The sequence below is a fragment of the Equus przewalskii genome, chromosome 29 (genome assembly GCF_037783145.1).
Source record: "Equus przewalskii isolate Varuska chromosome 29, EquPr2, whole genome shotgun sequence".
Lineage (NCBI taxonomy): Eukaryota > Metazoa > Chordata > Mammalia > Perissodactyla > Equidae > Equus > Equus przewalskii.
The window spans coordinates 39,274,989-39,292,346 of NC_091859.1; the positions used below are offsets into that span (position 1 = coordinate 39,274,989).

Genomic DNA, 17,358 nt, shown 5'->3' on the forward strand with positions numbered 1-17,358 from the left:
CTTTCCTGAGCCTGCACACAGTCGCACATGTCCATGGCCTCTTAGATCCCAGGAATGTGACAGAGCTCTTCATAGCCCCTGTGGACACCGCACAATCCAGCTTCTCCTTGTAAACTTTGTGGTCAGTGTATCATTTGCTCCAACTGTTAACCTTTGCCTCAGGCAGCGTGCATTTTCAACAGTGGCCTCTGATTACTTCCAACAAACTCTCCTGAGGAAAAGGCTGCTTGCCCTAGGGCAGCTCTCAGGGCAAATGCAGACATGCCAGCATGTGAGGTCCACCAGGGAACCTCCCAGCCAGCTAAAATAATGACAATTCTTTGGGAATGAGGCTTTGAAAATGCGGGATGCCCTGTGCTCCCTCAGGAGGCCTCCCCGGGAGTGTGGGTGGTTCTTTTCAGGGCCACTGCTGAGCTGGAAAGTGGTGGATAGGACCAGGGAAGTGGAAATGCCACAGAGATTGCTGTTCATTCTGAGATTCAGCCATTTGTCATCCAGAAAAAAAATGCTCCTGAGTAGTCACGAGCTTTTGGTTAATTTCCAGACTTCTGAAAAAGTGTTGGATCATTTTGCCAGTTTTTCATTGCTCTTCAGGAGTGGCCAATTTTCAGAGCTCTGCCATTTTTGCTGATATCACTGAACTCCTGAGGGGTGTTTATGAGACCTTCGATGTCTTAAAATGTCTCCACTCATACTGGAGTAACAGTCAGCTGGCTATAGTATTCTAGATGGGAAATAAATATCGTGTAGAATTTTAAAGACTTTTTTCATTGGCTTCTACCTCAAGGGTTGGTGTTGAGAAGACTGAGGCCTCTGGAATTCCTGAAACTGAGATGTCTGTATTCTTTACAACTCCACAAGTCTTTAGGTTCTTGTTATTGTCCTCCTGCAAAGGCAAGAGAGACCGCCCGCTCAAAGATTGATTTGGATGTTGACTGATCACACCAGGAGGGTATAAAGCTTTACTACTTGCATCATTGAGGCCTCAGGGCAGAGCAGGACCGGCCTGTCAGGCAGGACCAAAATGGCTTGAAAGAGCCAGAACAGGAGACTGGCCTGGATATTTAATGTGGTTTGGTGACAGGCTGCGGTGAGGCCTCACTTGTAGGGTAGTGGCTTGCTTGTATGGATCTCTAGTAGAAAGCAAAGGAGCGAGCACCAGGGGTGTTTTATCAACTGGTCCAGATGTGAGGGACAGGGGACGAAACAGAGGTGATGCTGAATGGTGTCAGAAGTCAAATATCAAAAAAAGGAATCACATCCCTCAGAGTGGAGAAGAAGCCAGACAGGCAGATGCCCTGACTTCCCGGATGAGCCTCCCCTGCCTCCTGCTTCCTTCCTGCTTGGCAAAAACTTGAGGCCACTTCCCTTGGACTGGGGGAATTCCTAGCCTTTTATCAATGCTGACCTGATCCCCTGCCATCAGGGACCCCTGGCCCTGGGGAAAGGTCCTCCCTGCAAGGGACCCACCGGGCCTGCCTGCTGTGCTTTTCAGAAGCCTGTGAGGTCGAGAGCTAGGAGGAAAGGCCCATGGGTAGGGTCCTCCAGCTTCTGAGGGAGGTGTAGCTGGGCTGGTTCCCAGCCTCTGACATCCCCAAGACTGAGAACCATGAATGACAAAGTATCAATAAATCCACAGAGTTGTTGCTTCTGCAGACTCATCTGCCTCCTCTCGGGGGCCTCATGTCTTCACAAACCCAGTGTGATCCCGTCCACACTCCCTGTCCTGACAAGCTGCAGAAACGCCTCCTGCTGCCACCAAGCCCTGACACAACAGTGGACACTCTGGAGAGGCTGAAGAGGCCCTGCTGGCTTTCTGACTCAGTGCCAAGGGACACATCAAGTTCCCTGAGAGCTGGGAGCTCCCTGTCATGAGGGCGCCTGGAAGACGCTGGTGGACCCCTGCCAGAAATGCTGTTGGGTGGGGTCCTCTGGCAACAGAGGCCTGGTGGGGCTGCTTCAGCCCTGTCGGTGGTCCCCAAGCTGTTACCTAAATGCACCGGGGGGTCTACCCAAGACTCAGGTAAGCAGACAGTCATTAGAAACCCATGGGCACTCTACATGTGCTCGGTCCAGAGCCAGTCAATTGTGTGGGTGGAGACAGGTGGAGGATGGCAGTCCCCGCCCTTGGCCAGGGCTCCAGGATAGCAAGATCATGGCTCCAGAGTCAGAGCAGGAAGACAGGACCCAGCGGTCATCTGGTGGACCATCTCTTTGGCTGAAGGGGAAACAGAGGCCCAGGGCAGAGTGTTGTGGCAGAGCAAGGACGAGAGCCAAGATCCTCATGCGACATCTCTTCCCCTGGTCATCCCATTGTCACATGGGTCCAAGGTTGACAACTGTCCCCTGGGCATGCCTGCAGTCCACAGGGCTCATTCTCTGCCCCTGACCAAGCCTCCTGAGATCCTGCCCTGACCCAGCCACTCAGAGGATGGAGCCATGGGTTGGTGTCCAGACGAGTATCCTCCTCCAGCTCCAGCCTGTCTGGGAGGCAGCCCTACTGGACAGGGGCCTGGAGACGAGCATCCCCAAGGGGCTGGGAAAAGGGGACCATCCTATCTTGGGGTGAATGAGAGGGTCAAGGAGGTGCACACCTCTGGACTGCCATCCGGATTCCCAAGGAGGGCTCTGGAAGCTGAAGAACTGAGCCTGGGTGTTAACCTAACACATCCCTTCCCGTCCACCCCTGAGCTCCCCAGCTATTGGGGTGTTGTAGATGAAGTGGGCAGCAGACTTGATGGTATTGGCTGAGCTGCTGGCCCGTGGTGGGGTGGGTGGAGTTGGGCCTGGTACATGGGCATCCAGGCTGAGTGAGTCCTTTGCAGTAAAGGGTAAAGCCAGCAGGTTTGGAGGGTTCCAATCCTGTGCCCTGTAAAGCAGTGACTGGCCCTTGACCAGCTCCTCGGAGATGACCTTTATGCTCTGGGAAATGCTGCTGGATAACCACGTCTTTGTTGTCGTGGAACCTCAGGCCACAGCGGATCATTCATGGTGTCAATGTGACATGTGGTGGGGACCTTACAGCTCCCTGTATGACTTTGGCCTCTGGAAGGGCTGGAGACTGAGTTACTCCTGTCAGCTACACAGGCGCTCCACGCCTGTGACACCAACTCCAATAAAATCTCTGGATGCCAAGGCTGTGCTTCCCTGACTGACAATATTCTGTGCTTGTGTCACTCATTGTTGCTGGGGAATTAAGCACTGTCCCTATATCTCCCTTGGAAGAGGACACTGGAACCCTGAGCCAGGCTCTCCCATGTGTCTGTCTGTGTATCCTCTGTGTCTTTTACCCTTGCTGATTTAATCTGTATCTTTTCACTGTAAGACCCCATAGCTGCTACAGATGGAAAACCCGTGTCTCCCCTAAATTCATAGGGTGAAACCTAATCCCCAGTTTGATGGTATTGGTTAGGGGAGCCTCTGAGAGCTAATTCGATCATGAAGATGCAGCCCTCATGAATGGGATTGGTGTACCTATGAAAGAGAACCCAGAGAGATCCCTTGACCCTTCCACTAGGTGAGGACACAGTGAAAAGGTGACCATCTATGATCAAGAAAGCGGGCCCTCAGCGGACCCCAACTCTGCCAGCGCCGTGATCTTGGACTTGCTGGACTCCAGAGCTGTGAGGAATAGATGTTTCCTGTTTATAACCCACTCATCCTAAGGCATTTTGTTCTAGCGTCCCAAACTGAGTAGACAGTACCCATGAACATAACAGCATTTCTGAAACCTGTGAGCCCTCCAGCAAATGAAAGAGCCGAGCATGGTCTTGGGGACCGCTGACACAGATGGCTACCAAAGTGGCATTCAGCAGAATAACCCCGACCCACGGAAACGTGGAGAATGCATAGTCTGGGAAAAGGAAGAATGGGGGGTTTTGGTTGACGAACCTTCAATCCTAAGTGGCTACAGCATCACTTGGGGTGCGAAGCAGCAGCTGCGCTGTGGTCAGTTACTGGGGGTAAAAGTCACCCATGGGATTTGGAAATGATAGAGCTCACTTCTGAGGGACTGGCTCACTGGATATGTGAAGGTAAAAAAAAAAAAAAAAAAAAAAACCAGGAAAAAGACTAGGCTAATATGCAATCCTGTGGTTATTGCTCTATGTAATTACCTAAAATAAAACAAAGGAGAGGGTGGGGCTAGCTGCTGACACGGCACCAAGCTGGGGATTTTGCCTGGTCCGAGTTATGGTCACCTGTGTCAGGGATGCTCCCAAAGGGAAGAATTAAGCTGGGACAACAGAAGCCACCTCCATGACCTCTGGCCACCAAGAATGCAGTCCAAGTGGGGGTAGGGGAACATTAAGAAACTACCGAGGGGCTGGCCCCGTGGCCGAGTGGTTAAGTTCACGCGCTCCGCTGCAGGCGGCCCAGTGTTTCGTTGGTTCGAATCCTGGGCGCGGACATGGCACTGCTCATCAAACCATGCTGAGGCAGCGTCCCACATGCCACAACTAGAAGGACCCACAACGAAGAATATACAACTATGTACCAGGGGGCTTTGGGGAGAAAAAGGAAAAAAATAAAATCTTTAAAAAGAGAGAAACTACCAAAAACTTTTCTTTAACCTGAGAAGGGGGATTAGTCTTCCCTCCTAAATGCCATGTGGACCTCCCCAGAAGAAGGGGCTGACACGCTGCCTGTGCATGCAAGCTGTGCCGGATCAGCTGGACAGTGATCAGGATATTCGTCCACCACAGCCTAGAAATTAAACTGGAAAATTCACAAATATGTGGAAATTAAACAGCATACTCTTAAACTACCTGTGGGGCAAAGATGAAATCATGAGAGAAAGTAGAAAATAGCTTGAGATGAATGAAAACAACAGCACAATATACCAAAATCCATGCATTCCAGCAAAAGTCATGTGCAGAGGCAAGTCTCTAACTGTAAATGCTTACATTGAAACAGATCTCAGGAGCCAGCCTCATGGCCGAGCGGTAAGTTCACGCACTCTGCTGCGGCGGCCCAGGGTTTCAAAGGTTCAGATCCTGGGCGCGGACCTAGCACTGTTCATCAAGCCATCTGGGGCGGCGTCCCACATAGCACAACTAGAAGGACCTACAGCTAGAATACACAACTACTTACTGGGGGAGCTGTGGGGAGAAGAAGAAGAAAAATAAAAGATTGGCAACAGATGTTAGCTCAGGGGCAATCTTTAAAAAAATGAAAACAGAACTCGAACTAACTACCCAACTCTACACCTTAAAGAACCAGAAAAAGAAGAGCAAAGCAAACCCAACGCGAGCAGAAAGAAGGAAATAATAGAGAGCAGAGATGAATGAAATAGAGACTAGATCAGTAATAGAGAAAATCAGTTAAAAGCAAAAGTTGGTTCTTCAAAAACATCAACAAAGCTGAGAAACGTGTAGCTAGGTGGACTAAGAAAAAAAGAGAAATTAAAGAAGACACAAGGAAATGGAAAGACATCCTACGTTCATGGATGGAACACTGAATATTGGAACAACATCAAGACTCCTTGAAGTGTCTACAGGTTTAATATAATCCATATCAAAACCCCAATGACTTTTTGGCAGAGATAGAAAAATCAATCTTGAAATTCACATGGAATCTCAAGGGACTCCAAATAGACAAAACAATCTTGAAAAAGAAGAATAAAACTCATACTTCCTGATTTCAAACTCACTACAAAGCTACACTAATCAACACACTGTGGTAACAGCATAAAGACAGAGCCATAGACCAACGGAAGAGAACAGGAAGCCCAGAAACAGACCCTCAAATAGAGTCCAATAATTTCAACACAGGTGCCAAGACCATTCAATGGGCAAAGGACAGTCTCTTAAGCAAATGTTGCTGGGAAATCTGGATATCTTAATGCGAAAGAGTGAAATTAAACCCTCACCTACCACTACATACAAAAATTAATTCATTTGGATCAAAGACTTAAATATAAGAGCTAAAACTACAAAATTCTCAGAAGAAAATACAGGAGAAACTGTTCTCAACATTGAACTTGGTAGTGACTTCTTGGCTATGACGCCAAAGGCACGAGAAACAAAAGAAAAAATAGACAAATTGGACGTCATGAAAATTTTAAAATGTTGTGCATCAAAGGGTGCTATCAACCGCCTAAAAAGGCAACCTACAGAGTGGGAGGAAATATCTGCAAATCACATACAGTCACACATCGCTTAACGACGGGAACATGCTCTAAGAAATGTGTCGTCAGGCAATTTCATTCTTGTGTGAACATCATACAGTGTACTTACACAAAAATAGATGGCATAGCCTACTACACACATAGGCTATATGGTACTAATTTGCGAGACCACCGTCCTACATGTGGTCTGTTGGTGAGCGACACATCATTATGTGGCTCATGACTGTATCTGATAAGGGATTAATATCTAGAATATATAGAGAACTCCTAAAATTCAAAACAACAACAATAACAAGAAAACACTCAACTGAATTTTATAATGGGCAAAGGACTTGAATAGACATTTCTACAAAGAAGATATACAAATGGACAAGAAGGGCATGAAAAGATGCTCAACATCACTCACTTTTCGGGAAGTGCAAATCGAAAGCACAATGAGATACCAGCTCACACCCATGGGATGGCACTATCACAATAAGAGAAAACAGGAAGTGTTGGAAAGGATGTGGAGAAGCGGAACCCCTGGGCACTCCTGGTGGGAATGCAAAATGGCGCAGCTGCTGTGGGAAACAGTCTGGTGGTTTTATATCCAAAATCAAGAGCAGAGTCTCAAAGAGATATTTGTACCCCATGTTCACAGCAGCATTATTCACAGTAGCTCAAAGAGAGAAGCAACCCAAGTGTCCATCAACGGATGAAGGGACAAGCAAACGTGGTCTATATGTACAATGGAATATTATTCAGCCGAAAAAAGGAGGGACATGCCGAGACGTCACAATATAGACGAACATTGAGGACATCATACTAAGTGAAATGAGCCAGTCACAAAAGACAAAGACCTATGATACTACTTACATGAGGTCCCTAGAGTAGTCGAATTCATAGAAACAGGAAGAACGTCAGCTGCCAGGGGCTGTGGGGAGGGGGCATGGGGAGTTATTGTCTAACGGGGACAAGAATCACTTTTGCAAGATGAAAAGAGTTCTGGGATGGATGGTGTGATGGTTTCACAACGATATGGAAACTCAATCACATTGAACTGTACAGTCAAAAATGAGATGGTACATATGGTGCTGTGTGCATCCTCCCCACCCCCCCCCAACACACACAAAATGGAGAGACTCAAACAAATACGACCATTTTCCTGTAGGAGCCAAAAACTGGAGTGGGGGCCTGTGCAGTGAAAAGTTTACTCAGTAGGTTTGGGGTTTCCAATCCCTGCACCTTCCAGAAAAATCCCCTTTGCCCATGGGGTGTCCTGCGTGACAAGAGTGTCTCTGTACCTGTGGCCATGGGTCACACCACATAGTTTATGACAGCAACGTGATTGATGGCGGGACCTTGGGCCACACTGTTTGACCTTGAGAGCGGCTGGAGACTGAGTAATGGAGCTGAGCTATGCGGCTCTCCCAGTCTAAGTGAGTGATCCTGACAAAATCTCTGGACACCCTGTGCTTCCCTGGTGAGCAAACTCTCTGCTTGCGTCACACATCACTGCTGGGAGAACTGAGCACTGTCTGCACGAATCCTCAGAGAGACTGCTGGAAGCTTGTGTCCACTTTTCCTGAACTCCACCTATGTGCCTTTGACCACTGCTGATTCTGTCTGGATCCTTTCTCTGGAAAGACCATAACCGTGAGTATAACAGCTGTTCTGACTCCCGTGAGTCCTTGCAGTGAATCCCTGAACCTGAGGGCGCTCACCCAGCCCGGGATTGGGCTGATTCCATCAGAAGCCCATTGACACTCCTCCCGCCCCCGACACCCAGGAGTCAAGATTTACATGGACTTAGTCACCAACCAGGGCAGCCACTGTTGGGTCCTCATGGGTAACGAGCGGGTAAGCTGTCACTTTCTGAGTCTCAGGATACCCATCTCTGAAATAGGGTCAAATGCCAGGTGAGCCTGGATCAAGGAGGGGTAGAAACTGGCCCTGGGGAGGCTGCTGAGGCTGCATCGCTGCCAGAGGCTGCTCAGGGGCTCAGGTGGGACTCAAGCCAGGTTGGAGCCATCAGACTGCTTTATTGGACATCAGGGCCCCCAGGAAGGAGCTGCTTGGGGGCTTGGTGCCCCCTCTAGCGGGGTTCAGCACAGAGCTGGTAGGGGGACGGGGTCATTATGGAGCGAAAGACACCGTGGTCGCTGGGGCGGGGCTGCCCAGCGGGCACCGAGAAGCTGAAGCGCTGCAGGAGGCAGGTGAAGAAGAGGAAGAGCTCCATGCGGGCCAGGGGCTCCCCGAGGCACGAGCGGCGGCCTGTGGGTGGGGATGGGGGTCAGCGAGCCTGGGGGCCTGGGCTCCACGCCTCCAAGACTCCCCAGGAGGGGCAGCGAGCCGGGCTCCCCACAGGCACCTGCTGAGAAGGGCATGAAGGCCTCCTGCTTGACGAAGTGGCCCTGGGCGTCCAGGAAGTGCTCGGGGTGGAAGCGGAAGGGCTTCTTCCAGATGGTCTCGTCCTTCAGCACCGATGACAGGTTGGTGATGAGCATGGTCCCCTGGCAGGAGATGCCTGGCATGAGTGTGGTCTGGGCTAGATGACTCCCTGACCCCTGCCACCAAACACACATGGGCCACACCGTCTGCCTGGCACACATGGGCAATCAAATCAATCTCAACCCAAGAAGCTTCCCAGCACCCTCCCTGTCCCCATGGCAGGGCCACTTGACCCGTTACCCATGGGAATGGTCACTGCCACCTGTCCCTGCATGCAGGGCTCCTCTGACACACTGGGGCACATTTTAGTTTTTCTTACTGCCCTGCCCGCCAGACTGGGGGGTTTGACGGACAGGGCCAGGCCCACATCTGCCTCATCCCCACAGCCCCCAAGGCTGGACAGTTGGTGTCTGTGGAAATGAGAATTAGGTGGCTTGGGTTCCAGTCCTGGCCCCACCTGGCAATGGCCATCCTGGGGCAACGACGGGGCACGTGGAGCTGAGCTGGGCTGAGGAGGGCCGCAGGCCTACCTTGGGGATGAGGAAGCCCTGCACTTCAACGTCACGGGATGTCATGTGGGGTACACCCAGTGGGACAATGTCTGCAAAGCGCTGCACCTCGTGGACCACGGCCATGGTGAAGGGCATGTGGGCCTGGTCCCCCATCTCTGGTCGCCGCGCCTGCCCTATCACCTCATCGACCTCCTGTTGGACACGGCCTGGAAAGACAAGCGTCCCCACAGTCGTCAGAACCCAGGGGGCTGCCCCCACCCTCCTCCTGACTCCTGTGTAGGGGCTGAGCCCACATGGAGGAGAAGGTCACTCTGACCTCTAAGCCAGGGCCCAGCTCTGCTCAGAGCTCCCAGTGGTGAAACCAAGCTCAGGGTCCCCAGCCTGTCCCTCTCCTCTCTGTCCTGTCCCACCGGGCCCCCAGGCTGGGCTCACGCTGCACATCCGGGTGCAGGATCATGAGCAGGAGGGCCCAGGCCAGCGTGGTCGAGGTGGTCACCATCCCTGCAGAGAACAGGTCAGCCACCACCAGGCGCAGGTTGTCATCACTGAAGCTGCTCTCAGGGTTCCCCTTGGCCTGTGGCCATGCAGAGAGGGTGGGCTCAGGGGAAGGGAGAGAAAGCCCCTCAGTGGCCTCCCACTCTGTGCCCATCAGCCTGGGTGCCTTATCACTAGGGGATACACAGGCATCACCTTGTCTGGTCTCCCCTCATGGGGCCCTCAACCTACACTCCTGGCCCTGGCCCTGGGGGCTCACCTTCTGCACCTCGTCCAGGAAGGCATCAGTCAGGTCTCGAGGGGGCTGGGTCCGGTCCCGGGTCATCCTGTGCTCAGCAACCAGCTCATCCAGCTGGGCCATGAAGGCCCTCTGCCCAGGAAAGACCTTGGCGACCAGCCCCGGGATGTGCAGGAGCACAGGGATCGCATCCAGCACCTGTGTGGGCCATTGATGAGGGACTCTGAGTCCTCCCTGTGCTCAGGTGTTCACCTGGATCAGTCCAGTGCCAGCCACCTTCAGGATGTCCCCACCATTAACCTGGTTCCTCCGTAAGTTCAGCCCTCCACCCTCTCTCCTGGCCTGGGCCACAGCAGGATAAATCTAACATCTACATCTCAAGGGTTCCAGAGGCTTCCAATGAAGGAGGTAGAGGTTCCTTAGCTCCCTCCTGGGCCCGCTGACCCGACACCCCTCTGTACAAATCCTCCTCCGCGGAGGCCCAGGGCGGAGGCCCCTCCACGGAGCTCGCCTGCAGAACTCCTTGGCCCCCTCCCGCCCGCACCTCGGGCAAAAAGCCTGCCGCCTCTTTCAGAAAGTCCTCCATTAGCTCCAGTATCTTGAGGAAGCGCGGGTCGTTGTACTCAAAGCGGCGCCCGAAGGTCAGGGAGGCGATCACATTGCTCACCGCTTTATTCAGGAGGGCGTTGGGGCTAAAGGGCCGTCCTGGGAGGGGACGGTGCAGGTCAGGGGGTCGCCTCCAGCTTCTCCTCCCCAGCCTCCACCCCTGTCTCCTGTCCCTCAGCCCAGCACTCACCGGCCTGGTCGGCGAAGGCGGCACAGAGGTACGAGGCCTCCTCGGTCACCCACTGCTCCAGGGACTTCTTGCCCAGGCCGAAGTTGCGCAGGGTGGACACGGAGAAGCGTCGCTGCTCCCGCCAAGCGCGCCCGTACCGTGCCAGGATCACCCCTGGGGGAGGGGCGGGCACGGGGCGTGGCTCGGCTGTGTCCTGGCCCCGCCTCTGCGCGAACCACCTGCTCTCGGCTGGCCAGCCCTCCCCCCAGCTCCTGGTCCGACCCGGCCCCGCCCCCGGCGATACACACGCAGCCACGCCCCTTTGACTGAAGACCACGCACTCTGCCCTTGCTCACAGTCCAGCGCCTGTTCGTCAGCTCTAACCTCGTTCTCAGTCCCAACAAATCTCTCCCAGTCTTCCCGCGCAGCTGGCGGAGGACAGGTCCACCGTCTGTCCGCCCACATTTCTCCCCAGCTCTCCCCACTGGGGGCAGGTTCGGGCCCACTCTTGGCTCTGCCCGTCATAACACCCTTGTGTTTCTGGGACGGTCCCAGCCCGCCCCCTGCCCCGCCCACCCTGACTCATTCCCTCACCTCGGACATGCCCTTCCCGGTTCAGTGGCCAGATGCCGGCCCACTCCCTGTAAGGCCCCGCCCTCCGCCCGCCCACACCCGCCTCCCCACCCTGGGCACAGGCTCTTTCCTCCACCTGCCGCCCCTCCAAATTCGCTGGCTCTTCCCTGCACAGCAGCTCCCCCACCCTGCCTCCAATTGGCTCTGCCGGGTCTCGGGTCACTGTGGTCCAGTCCCCGCTGGGTCGCGGTCCCCCCTCTTCCGCTTGCCTTCCGCGTGCGGCTGCAAGCCCAGGTGCTCCATGACCGGCACACGTGGGCGGTCGGAGGTGTCCTCGCTGCGGTTCACCAGCGCCTCGCGAATGGCCGCCGGCCCGTTGAGCACGACCACGGGCGTCCAGGCCAGCTGCAGGCTGAACACGTCCCCGAAGCGGCGGCGCAGCTGCAGGCCAGGGTCAAGGGCGTTAGACAAGCCCTGCCCCACCCCACATGCCTGACCCAATCTCCTGGCTCTAGACCCGGGATACCCCTGGGCCACCAGCAGCGAGTGAGTGCAAGGAACTATATAGCCTCCTGATGCTAGGGTCACAACCTGTATGGTTGATGACCTCACGTTGGATCAGATCACACAGCTGTAACTTTGCAAAGGTCACTAACATTGTCAGTAGGCCAAGAGAGCATCCCATTTTACAGGTGAAGAAACTGAGGTTCAGAGAGGTGAGTAATGAGGCCCAAGGTCTCACAGCAGCAAAAGATTTGAACCTGGTCACTGTCCCCTGTCAACCTCCATTTCCTGATTTCAGTGGGGCTCATGACCAGAGTCCTGTCCCCCAACCTCAGGACCTGTCTTCCTTATGTCATCAGAAGGGACTTAGGCTCACAGAACTGAAGCTCTGTCCCACTGCATCCCGAACCATCTGCTAAGTCCCACCCCCCCAGGCCTTTGCCCTCTCTGACCTTTGATGGGAAATTCAAACCATCCCCCAGGCCCTGCCCAGCTGCCCTCCCCCAGGAGGCCTCCCACACCTGCCTCCTCCTTTCCACCAGCTCCTAGTCCAGCCTGTGGCATCACCCCCACCCACTGTCTGCTGACATGTATGGTCCTCAGCACCTCTGTGGCCACCTCCCACCTTCCTCACCTGAGTAAAGCTGCAAATCGAGTCCTGGAGGTCCACCTGCAGCAGGTTGCCCAGCCCAGGCAGGGGCATGGGGCCTGGGGGATAGCGTGGGGCCCAGCGTTGGCGCCGGTGCATCAGGTCCACCAGGAGCAGGAAGATGGCCACGGCCACGGCCAGCGGCCCCAGTGTCTCCCCGGTCAGCAGCCCCATGGCTGCCTCAGTGCACACTGGGCTCCTCTGGACACACTGGGGCCCCTCACCACACCAGGCACCAGGACCAGACCTGGCAGGGCTCTCTCACCCACTCTGAGGGTTTGATGAGCCTGGGCCCCTTTATAAAGGAGCTGAGACTGGCCTTTGTCCTCTGCTCTGAGCCTGCCTGTTGGCGTGACTGTGCTGCCAGAGGGTGCAGGGAGGGGACGGCGAAGGTCAGTGCAGGGGTGGCACAGAACTCCTGACCCTGCTGCCCTCTGCACGTGCTTACCCTGGCTGGGGAAGGAAAAAAGCGAAGTCCCCAACCCCAGCCTGACTGCCAGCATTGTGCAGGCTCCCAGGAAGAACCCGGGGTCTTTGGACTTGATCCTGTCACTCACCTTTCACCTTAGCCTCACCCTCCCTAATGGGGTCACAGTCTCATCCCCAGAACACATCCTCACCTCCCCATATCTCACCTGCCTCCTCCCCAGTGACCTTCAACTCTCAGGTTTGTCACTGGCATTTGCTGTAGGGAGGTCACGTGATCAGAGGGACCTTGGGTGGGGGCGAGGGATGAAGTTCTCCGTGTCCCTCACTTCACACTGTGACACTCAATATACACACAGACACTGATCACACACTCACAAACCACTCACACATTCAGACACTACCCACATGCTCACAAACTGACACACAGCACAGGCACACACACATTTACACACCAACAGAGCCACAGACCCACACATATTAATACATGCGCCACTTATACACACACACAGGCGGACCAAGCATCAGGGCAACCAGTGCTCATTGGTTGCCAGGACCCAACCGCCTGCTCTTGCCGCCCGGAGGCGGCTGGCAGGGATGCTGCACACCCTCACATGGCTTTCTGCTGGCTCAGCTTCCTCTGCTGCTGCTCTCTCAGGGCCATTCACGTTGAGTCTGGGGCAGAGGCAGCAGGGCTATTATCAAAGCTCCCTGGTCACCCAACAAGCCAGTTCGATGGCCGGGAGACCTTCTGTTAAGTTTCTAACAAATTGGTCCTTGACCTCCCTGCTCCTGAGGCCACCCAAGTGGTGAATCTCCTCCTGCCTGTGCCCACTTTCCTGCCTCACAGAAACGTGGAGTGGGCACTCTCCCTTCTAGACTGAGCTGCCAGGGCGCTCAGGGTACCAGGGAGGCTTAGCATAGGATATGTGGCTGTCCCCAGAGGAGTGGGCCTGCTTCCTCCTCCTCAGTATCATTTGTCCTTGAATATCAGCTACTCAAACGCTTTCTGGAAAGACAAGAGGATGAAAAGCAAGTGGGGCAGATGCAATTTCTTTATACCTCACAGGCCTGCTGAGGACCACACGGAGTGGATTCCAGGGCCTCCGCTTAGCCAGCCACCTCCCTCTCCCTGGGCCACGTCCCCCTGCTCCAGCCCCATCCCTTCCCACCCTGACTCTGTGGTCCCTCAAGGAAAGATGCGAACCCCAGCACCACCCCGCACCAGTGTATGCCGCCTCCAGGCTGGAACTGTGCCTCCCAGGTCCTCTCTCTTGCTCATCCTCTCGCCCCCTCCAAGCAGACGGGTGACCACACCATGCCAGGGCAGGGCCGCTGCCGACTGGCCTCAGCACAGTCGTTCTTCAAATAGAAAAGAGGTGGGATTTGAGGCTGAGTTTTTAAATCAGTGAAGCTGATGGGAACTCTGAGGCCAAAACCCACTCAGATGGGAAGGGGCAGGAGCCCAGAGGGTGGGGGTGGAGCATATCCTGGGAGGGGTCAGGCCCCCTTCCCCATCCCAGGGCTGTGTGAGGCCAGCTCTCATCCTGGAACCACCTGGAGAATTCTCTCCCCCAGATGAAGCAGGGCCTGCAGGGGGCACTCCTCACCCCCCCTCACCCCCGTGTCCCCTAGATCCCTCCCTCCCTCACTCCCCAACAGTAAGAGGACCTGCTTCTTCCCAGGGAGCCTCTAGACATCCCCTACTCAGAAATGGCCACCCAGAGATAGCTCCCCGGAGCCGGGGCCTCTTGCTGTTGGCTTTCAACATTTGCAGTGCCTGCTGGGCCACGAGAGCTGCTCCTCCCCTTCTGAACGCCCGCAGCCCCACTCTCCTGCATGGCCCAGGGCCAGAGGGTGTAGCCTGCTGGGGCGCAGTGGGCCTTCCTCAGTTTACCGGGCCTTCCCTGCAACTTGCCTTACTCAGGCCTTGGACTGTGTTCCAGCCCCGCTGGACGTCCCATGTGCTGGGTGCCCCTGGGACACTCGCAGCCTGGTGGGGAGACGATGGTGGGCCCCTTGTCCAAGGTGCTCGTGCCAGGAGGAAGAGCAGGAAGGCAGAGAGCTGACAGGCCAGGCCAGGAGTGTGGGGACTGCCCTGAGGGTCGTGGGGACACTGCCCCAGGCTGGAGCAGGACTTTCTGGGAAGGCTTCCTGGAGGACTTTGACTGGCTTGGCACTGCATCCAAGATGATGTGGCAGCAGGACCACAGGGCCACCACAGCGTCCTGTGCAGGGGTTGAGGGGCCACAGGAGGAGGCAGCTTTGCAAGTCTGGCTGAGGACTGGACTATTCGCAGCTGGGGTCTGTGGGCCTCCAGGAGGCAGGGAGCCAAGCTTTGAGGCCACCCTACAGTTCGGGAGGGCAAGACCCTTGGACATCCTAGGTACTTTCCAGATCCAGCCTGTGGCCTCTCATTGGCCTCAGTTGAATGTCCTGTCCTGTGGACACCTCTCTACCCAGGACTCTCAGAGAATCAGGATGGTGCTGGGGAGGTGGGCGCAGGATGGTGTGAGTGTTGGTCACACAGTGGCCCTGGACAAACTGTCTTTATCCACCCTTTGTTTTGCCAGGCACTGCTGCTCACTCTGCGTGTCCTCCCACAGCCCTGTGAGGCAGGTGGCCTTATGGTCCCCAAGGCATGGAGGAGACTGAGTCTCAGGGATCATGTCAGGAGGTCAAAGTCACAGAGCAGCATTTGGGGCCATCTCAACACGCCTGCTCTACCTCAACATAGTAAAGGCCATATGTGACAAACCCACAGCCAAGATCATAGTCAGCAGTTAAACTGAGAGCTGTTCCTCTGAGAACAGGAACAAGACAAGGCTGCCCGGTCTTTCTGCTCCTCCTCACCACAGTCCTGGATGTTTGAGCCAGAGCAGTTAAGCAAGGAAAGGAAATAAAAGGGATCCAGATTGGAAAGGAAGAAGTAAAATTGTCACTATTTGTGGATGACACGATTCTACACATAGAAACTGTAAAGAATTCACCAGAACTGTTGAAAATAATCAATGAATATAGTAAAGTTGCAGAGGACAAAATCAACATACAAAAATCAGTTGCATTTCTATATACTAATAAGAAACTAGGAGAAAGAGAAGTCAAGAATACAATTGTACTCATAATCACAACAAAAAGGATAAAATACCAAGGAATAAATTTAACCAAGGAGGTGAAAGACCTATACACTGAAAACTATAAGACATTATTGAAAGAAATCAAAGAACCTGAAGAAATGGAAGGATATTTCATGCTCATGGATTGAAAGAAAAAACATAGTTAAAAAGTCCTTACTAACTAAAGCTATCTACAGATTCAACGCAATCCCAATCAGAATCCCGATGATATTCTTCACAGAAATAGAACAAAGAATCCTAAAGTTTATACGGGGCCACAAAAGACCCTGAAAAGTCAAAGCAATCCTGAGAAGAAAGAATAAAGTTAGAGGTATCTCACTAACTGAATTCAAAATACACTACAAAGCTACAGTAATCAAAACAGCATGGTACTGGCAGAAAAACAGACACACAGATCAAAGGAACAGAACTGAGAGCCTAGAAATAAAACCACACATCTACGGACAGCTAATCGTTGACAAAGGAGCCGAGAACACACAGTGGAGAAAGGAAAGTCTCTTCAATAAATGGTGTTGGGAAAACTGGACAGTCACATGTAACAGAATGAAAGGAGACCATTAGCTTACACATACACGAAAATTAACACAAAATGGATTACAGACTTGAATGTCAGGCGTGAAACCGTAAAACTCCTAGAAGAAAATATAAGGAGTATGCTCTTTGACATCGGTCTTACAGTATGTTTTCAAACACCATGTCTACTCAGGCAAGGGAAACAAAAGAAAAAATAAACAAGTGGGACTACATCAGACTAAAAAGCTTCTGTACAGCAAAGGAAACCATCAGCAAAATGAAAAGACAACCCGCCAACTGGGAAAAAATACCTGCAAGTCGTATATCCAACAAGGCGTTAATTTCCAAAATATACAAAGAACTCAAACAACTCAACAACAAAAAGTGAATAACCCCATCAAAAAATGGACAGAGGATATGAACAGACGTTTTTTCCAAAGAAGACATACAGATGGCCAACAGGCACATGAAAAGATGTTGAACATCATTAATCATTAGGGAAATGCAAATCAAAACTACAATGAGATATGACCTCACACCCACCAGAATGGCTATAATCACCGAGAGAAGAAATAACAAGTGTTGGAGAGGATGTGGAGAAAAGGGGACCCTCATGCACTGCTAGTGGGAATGCAAACTGGTGCAGCCACTATGGAAAACAGTATGGAGATTCCTCAAACAATTAAAAATAGAAATACCATATGATCCAGCTATTCCACTACTGGATATTTATCCAAAGAACATGAAATCAATGATTCCAACAGATATATGCACCCTCATGTTCACTACAGCATTATGCACAATAGCCAAGACATGGAAGCAAGCTAAGTGCCCATCAACGGATGATTGGATAAAGATGTCGTGTATATATACGATGGAATACTACTCAGCCATAAAAATGACAAAATTGTCCCATTTGCAACAACATGCATGGACTTTGACGGAATTATGCTAAGTGAAATAAGTCAGATAGAGAAAG

The 17,358-nt window shown here is 53.0% G+C and overlaps 2 protein-coding genes across 2 annotated transcripts in view; both read right to left on the reverse strand.

Annotated features, from left to right (window-relative positions):
• The window catches only part of LOC103545708 (cytochrome P450 2D14-like), a 32,943-nt gene that overhangs the window by 12,425 nt on the left and 3,160 nt on the right, over positions 1–17,358 (reverse strand). The window lies entirely within an intron of this gene.
• LOC103543525 (cytochrome P450 2D14-like) lies at positions 8,129–12,954 on the reverse strand. The gene is made up of 9 exons (XM_070599649.1): positions 12,289–12,954; positions 11,420–11,591; positions 10,599–10,751; positions 10,347–10,507; positions 9,824–10,000; positions 9,502–9,643; positions 9,088–9,275; positions 8,478–8,619; positions 8,129–8,380 (listed from the first exon to the last, which is right to left on the reverse strand). Exons 1-9 carry the CDS (start codon positions 12,475–12,477, stop codon positions 8,202–8,204), a joined length of 1,503 nt encoding a protein of 500 aa, XP_070455750.1. The 5' UTR covers positions 12,478–12,954; the 3' UTR covers positions 8,129–8,201.

What these genes read in the sequence shown, in the direction of transcription:
- LOC103543525 (XM_070599649.1), bottom strand. Translation starts at nt 12,477, where the DNA reads ATGGGGCTGCTGACCGGGGAGACACTGGGGCCGCTGGCCGTGGCCGTG. An exon ending in TCCTGGACGAGGTGCAGAAG is followed by an intron (nt 9,644 to 9,823) that starts GTGAGCCCCCAG and finishes GCATGGCCACAG; the next exon opens with GCCAAGGGGAACCCTGAGAG. An exon ending in AGGGCTTCCTCATCCCCAAG is followed by an intron (nt 8,620 to 9,087) that starts GTAGGCCTGCGG and finishes ATCTCCTGCCAG; the next exon opens with GGGACCATGCTCATCACCAA.